At 52.0% G+C, this 6449-nt stretch overlaps 1 protein-coding gene across 1 annotated transcript; it reads left to right on the forward strand.

Moving 5' to 3' along the window:
- The first annotated feature begins 2353 nt into the window (after nucleotides 1-2353).
- On the forward strand, nucleotides 2354-6244 carry GNRH1 (gonadotropin releasing hormone 1). Its single transcript, XM_036396746.2, has 4 exons — nucleotides 2354-2388; nucleotides 2921-3062; nucleotides 3781-3876; nucleotides 6075-6244. The coding sequence occupies exons 2-4, from the start codon at nucleotides 2922-2924 to the stop codon at nucleotides 6114-6116; spliced, it is 279 nt and encodes a 92-aa protein (XP_036252639.1). The 5' UTR covers nucleotides 2354-2388; nucleotide 2921; the 3' UTR covers nucleotides 6117-6244.
- The last annotated feature ends 205 nt before the right edge of the window (nucleotides 6245-6449 follow it).

Below are 6449 nucleotides of genomic sequence, written 5' to 3' on the forward strand. Positions count from 1 at the left end.
AATTGCATGGGCTTGGTTTTGGTTCATCACTCCAAGACTTCTCAGCCTTTCTGTCCCCACCCTTCATCCTGGCTTAATAAAATAGTTGGAGGCAGAATAGTCAGAGAATCGTGGAATATCCTGAGCTGGAAGGGACCCAAGGATCATAAAAGCCCAATTTCTGTGGATGCACCAGAAACCTGTGGAGAAAAAGTTGTTGGGAGCTGTTCAGGGCAGAGTGCTCAGAGCCAGGGTGAGGGGTGGTTAATGAGCTGCAAGTACTGGGCAAAGCTCTGTAAATGTCCAAACCAGCTCTGCTTTTACCTTTAAATAACCCTCACTTTTGCAAGGCTCAGCAGGAAAGAGGCTCCAAACACAGGAGAACCCCTGGGTGACTCCACGTGCCTGCCAGAGGAGCAGGAACGTTCCTGCTGTGGACCCAACAGTTCTGCTCTGGACTCCCCCCATTCCCGCTCTGGACCCACCATTCCTGCTCTGAACCCACCATTCCTGCTGTGGATCCACCATTCCTGCTCTGGACCCACCATTCCTGCTCTGAACCCACCATTCCTGTCCTGAAACCACCATTCCTGCTCTGAACCCACCATTCCTGCTCTGGACCCACCATTCCTGCTCTGGACCCACCGTTCCTGCTCTGAACCCACCATTCCTGCTCTGAACCCACCGTTCCTGCTCTGGATCCACCGTTCCTGCTCTGACCCCACCATTCCTGCTCTGAACCCACCATTCCTGCTGTGGATCCACCATTCCTGCTCTGGACCCACCATTCCTGCTCTGAACCCACCATTCCTGTCCTGAAACCACCATTCCTGTCCTGAACCCACCATTCCTGTCCTGAACCCACCATTCCTGCTGTGGACCCCCCCATTCCTGCTGTGGATCCACCATTCCTGTCCTGAACCCACCATTCCTGCTCTGGACCCAGCTGCTGTCACAGCCTGAGCAGCTGAGCTGGAGCTCAGGGCTGGCTGCCCCTGCCAGGAGTGGGAGGAGCCCTGGGGCCGGAGAGTGACTCTGCTAAGAGTCACCAAATCCTCCCTGAATTATTGACTCACTGAATTACTGAGTTTCTTTAATCCATTAAAGCTCCAAGAGGTCATGGGAGCTGGGGCAGAGGATGCTTGGAGAACAGGGAACACGAGACATTCAGTGCACAGCAAGGCAGGGGAGCAGCCAGGTGGGGAAAAATACAATTTCTGCAAAGTACTGAATTGAGCTCCTGCATGTAAACAAGTCTATAAATCTGCAGTGCACAAACAGATTGAAAAATAGGGAATCACAGAATGGTTTGGGTTGGAAGAGTCCTTCCCAAACTCCATCAACTCCATCCCCAAAACCTTCCACTGTCCCAGGCTGCTCCAAGCCCTGTCCAGCCTGGCCTTGGACACTTCCAGGGATGGGGCAGCCACAGCTGCTCTGGGAACTCCATCCCAGCCCCTCCCCATCCTCACAGGGAAGGAATTTGTCCTAATATAAACCCCAATTCTATATTTCTTTCTGACTCTGTTGTCAGTTTAAACCCATTCCCCCTTGTCCTTGTCACTCCAGGCCCTTCTAAAAAGGATTTAGGGATCCTGTTCACACCAGAGACTCCATGGTGCCTGCAAAGTTCATTTACAGTCATGGACTCATCCAGGTTAATCCCAGCTGGCATTTTACAGAGCAAGGAACAACAGGCACCTGAAGTTAAATGTTAAGGAGGAGGGTTTCAAGCTGCTCTGGGCACTTGTGCTCCTGTTTGAGCACTCAGGGGTTGTTTCCTTCATGCCTGATATCAATGAAGATGGGCAGGAGGTGTTGCCTGGACCACAGATTCCCCTGGATCCCTGGAAGTGCCCAAGGCTGGGCTGGACGGGGCTTGGAGCACCCTGGGATAGGGGAAGGTGTCCCTGCCCATGGCAGGGGTGGAAATAGATGAATTTAAGGCCTTTTCCAACCCAAAACATTCCAGGATTCTTAAAGACCGAGCTCAATTCCTCACCCATTTCCCACCCTCAACAGATTCAGACTCACCCAACAACTTTTACTAAAGGAACCAGAACTCACTGACAAAAAAGCTCCTGTATTTCCCAGCAGGATCATCTGGATCCCAATGTGGGATTTACAACCTCTTAAAAGCAAAGCTGTTACTTTTATGACTTTTAGAGAAAAGAGCTGGATTTAATTGCTGCACCAGGGTGTCCCAATTATGGGCTTTGCTTGTGCTGCGTGACAGCCACTGTAACAGGAACACCAAAATTGAGCCTGGGAGGGAGAAGTGGAAAAGTCTCCTGCTGGGAACGGGGTGGCACTGGGGTTCTTGGCTATAAAAAGGGAGGTGAGAGCACATTTACAGACATTTTCCAGAGGAGAAGAGCTGGACTTACTCCACAACCTCTCAGGCAGCAGGTAATGTGCTGGAACAACATCCCACATTCCCTTTTTATTTATCCAGTGCTTACAGATGCTCCTATTAAAAAAAACAATATTAGAAGAGACTGCAAAGGGCAGGTTTTAAGGAGCAGGGACATCAGAGCAGAAACCAGCTGAACACATCTGCCAAGCACCACCAGGGAATGCAACCTTTGAGGTCCACACATGCCTGGAACTCAGAAATCCTAATTTAGATCTTCAGCCAAAATTGTCAGATGTCCAATCTCTTTCAAGTGAGCTAATCCACCCTTTGAGAGGCTGCAAATCCAGCTGGGGCTCCTGGCCAGGAGGAGCAGGTCAGAACGGGAGCAGGCACAGGGGGGATTCTTGGGGTGTCTGTGCAGGAGCTGGAATTCCACGATCGCTGGGAGCCCCTTCCAGCTCAGCACATTCCATGATTCTGTGAGCCAGAAATGCCTCATTTCCACCCCTCTGCAAGGTACAGCTGGAGCTGCAGGGCCTTTGTGAGCAGGCTTTTGGTGTTTTTGGTGGTTTTTTGTCTCTCCAGGATGGAGAAGCCCGGGAGGATGGTGGCCACTGTCCTGCTGTGGGTGCTGGCCGTGGGGCTGGGCCTGGCCCAGCACTGGTCCTACGGCCTCCAGCCAGGGGGCAAGAGGAGCACCCAGGCCCTGCTGGGACCATTCCAGGAGGTGGGTCCTGGGCTGGGAAACAACCCTGGCCTGCAAAACAGGCAGCCAAAAAGGTGACAAAGGGTTCCCTCTGCACCTGGCCCTGTGTCTGTCCCCCAAACACCCCCAGATCTGGGGATGAACACTTTGGTTGAAGGAGGATTTGGAAAAACAGGGGCGAGGTGACATTTGTCAGCCTGGCACAAGGAACAGTGCATTGCAGCTGGCAGAAGTAAAACTATTGTGTGGAGAAAAATAGATATATTTTCATAATCACTGTGTGTAAAATATCTTTGAACTTTCACTGAATAATTTGGGCAGCCAGCTCCCAGGGAGGGATGGAGCTCTGAGGTCCAGGTTAAATCTGATTTCATCCTCTCCCTAAACTGCAACCTTCTGATGGGTTATTTTGTGACAATTCCTCCACTTCCCTTAACATTTTGGCAATTTGCAGGTGGTGGGTGCTCAGCAATTAAATGACAAAGCACATGTGCAAGGTTGTGTCCAGCAGTGGTTTTCCCCTCTTTTCCAATCAATACTTCATGTCTTGTTCCTCCTCATTTCAGCATCCTGGGGCTCATGAGAAGGTGAATGTCAGGTGTGCAGTGAACACTCCACCACACAATTGCAGTGCTGTAGTTTCATCTCCATCTGTACCTGGGGTTGCTTTTGGCAGAAAAATCTCCCTTCTCCCTTCCAGAAGGTTGTGTCACTTGCTTGTGTCACTTTTCCAATCCAGATTCCAAATGAAATGGAAAAATTAGAGGAGGTGCAGCAGAGTGAGTGCCCAGGCTCGTACCAGAATTCCAGGATCAGGGATCTGAAGGAGGCCATGGTGAGTAATGTGGTTTTTCTGTCATCACTATGGGAAAATCTAAAGGAGATACATGAGGGGAGGGGAAAACGGGGGTGGAGGAGGATGAGGGAGTAAAGTTTAGCTCCCATGAGGAAATACCGGCTCTGATCTTTCTTATTATGGAATCCCAGGATGGTTTGGGTTGGAAGGGACCTAAAATGCACCTTGTCCCACGGGCAGGGGCACCTCCCACTGGACCAAAATTACCTGCAGAGGTCCCTCCCTGTCACCTGCAGCGTTCCCAAAGCCCTCGCTGGACACTGCCAGCGCAGGGATCCCTCATTCCAGAGCTCCCCTGGCAGTGACATTTCCTGCCTCAATCAACCCAGACCGAGCCCAGCCCCCGGCCCCCGGCACCCTGCGGGGCCACAGCAGCCCCGGCTCTGCCCCAGAGCTGTCCCAGAGCTGTCCCAGAGCTGTTCCTGTCCCTGTTCCTGTCCCTGTCCCAGAGCTGTCCCTGTCCCTGTCCCTGTCCCTGAGCTGTTCCTGTCCCTGTCCCTGTCCCAGAGCTGCCCCAGAGCTGTCCCAGAGCTGTCCCTGTCCCTGCCCCAGAGCTGTCCCTGTCCCAGAGCTGTCCCAGAGCTGTCCCTGTCCCAGAGCTGTTCCTGTCCCTGTCCCTGTTCCTGTTCCTGTCCCTGTCCCAGAGTTGTCCCAGAGCTGTCCCAGAGCTGTTCCTGTTCCTGTCCCTGTCCCAGAGCTGCCCCAGAGCTGTCCCTGTCCCAGAGCTGTCCCTGTCCCTGTCCCAGAGCTGTCCCTGTTCCTGTTCCTGTCCCAGAGCTGTCCCTGTCCCTGTCCCTGTTCCTGTCCCTGTTCCTGTCCCTGTCCCAGAGCTGTCCCTGTCCCTGTCCCTGTTCCTGTCCCTGTCCCAGAGCTGTCCCTGTCCCTGTTCCTGTCCCTGGGCTGTCCCTGTCCCTGTCCCTGTTCCTGTCCCTGTCCCAGGGCTGTCCCTGTCCCTGTTCCTGTTCCTGTCCCTGTCCCTGGGCTGTCCCTGCCCCTGTTCCTGTCCCTGTTCCTGTCCCTGTCCCAGAGCTGTCCCTGCCGCTGTCCCTGCCCCTGTTCCTGTCCCTGTCCCTGCTGCTGTCCCAGGTCTGTCTCTGTCCCAGGGCTGTTCCAGGGCTGCTGTCCCTGTCCCAGCTGCTGTCCCTGTCCCTACCCCAAGCTGTCCCTGTCCCAGGGCTGTCCCAGGGCTGCAAGGCACAGCCAGATGGCAGCTGCTGCTCCCAGGGTCCCCAGGCTGGAAATGCTTTTCCATTTGGCTGCTGCACAAAGCTCACAGCTGAGTTCACTGACACACAGGGAGCCTTCTCAGGCAAATCTGTGCTTTTGCATTAACCCAGCAGCCCCTTGATGGGGCCAGATGGGCACCATTTCCTGGGCAGTGTCCCTGGGCCATCCCAAAGCTCAAGCTCTGCTTCAAAGTTGAAGCCAAACCCCAAAGCTTTCGAGGCTCACCGAGGAGCCAGGCCTGGAAAAGGCTCCTAAAATCAGGACCAGTAATGCAGAGCCTGAATTCCACTGGATTTTCATGCAGAAACTACCTAAATAAATATGATTTTAGTTCATCTTTAATCCTATTTGTACTGAACATGTATTGGAATCGTGGCCCATGACTGAACAGTGAAGAGCCAGCAGCACTAATTTACCATAGTTAAGTATATTTTTACTGCAAGAGATGATGTTAGGCAGGAAAACACACCAGAATAATTCCCAGGATATTTGAAATGAGTCCTTTCTGGCTCACTGAGGGAACTTGGCCTGTCTTGGCAGAGCTGAAAGGACCAAACCCCACCAGATCCTGAGGTTTGCTCAGGAACTTCTCATTTCTTGCTGCTTAATAACACTGAAAACAAATGAGCTTTTCCCACACCCAGATTTTCCAACCCAACACATTCCTGGTGTTGCTACAGGAATATTAAACAGGGAAAAAGAGGGGAGTGGCTGGAAATGTTCCACCCCATGGAAAAAACTCCAATTATCATCATTTCCTGGGGAAGGTGGGAGGCAGCACAAAATTCCCCTCCCTGAGGCACCTCAGGGAACAAAGCCCCAGATATTCACCCAGTTCATCTCCCTCCAAATCACCCCAGGGCTTCATCTCTGTGCTATTTTAGCACCTGAAAATTCCATCCTCAAGTCCTTTCTGCTCTTTAAACCCAGAATCTGGTGTGTGGTTACAGGAGAGGCTGGTGGAGGGAGAAGGCAGAAGAAGGAAGGTTTAAAAATTTCCAAAGTGAAATGGAGCCAGAGGTTTCAAAACTGTGTTAAAATAAATTCCTCCTCAGATGGCCTTTGCTTGGATCAATATGTGAATAAATATTCTGACATTGCATTAAAACAGTGGAAAATTGTTGTGTGGATTATTGGATTTATGTAGAAGAGAACACATCCAGCCCAGAGTGGGAGCAGCAGAGAAGGGGCTGCTTTGGGTCCTGCAGGGACAATTTGGATGTGACAAATTTGTTTTACATGTCCAGACAAAACCACGGCCTCATCTCACTCCCTCTGGGTGACACAGCAAGGGGAACCTGGATAAAAGAACAAACTCCTTTTGG

This window comes from Molothrus ater, chromosome 28, assembly GCF_012460135.2.
Source record: "Molothrus ater isolate BHLD 08-10-18 breed brown headed cowbird chromosome 28, BPBGC_Mater_1.1, whole genome shotgun sequence".
Taxonomy (NCBI): domain Eukaryota; kingdom Metazoa; phylum Chordata; class Aves; order Passeriformes; family Icteridae; genus Molothrus; species Molothrus ater.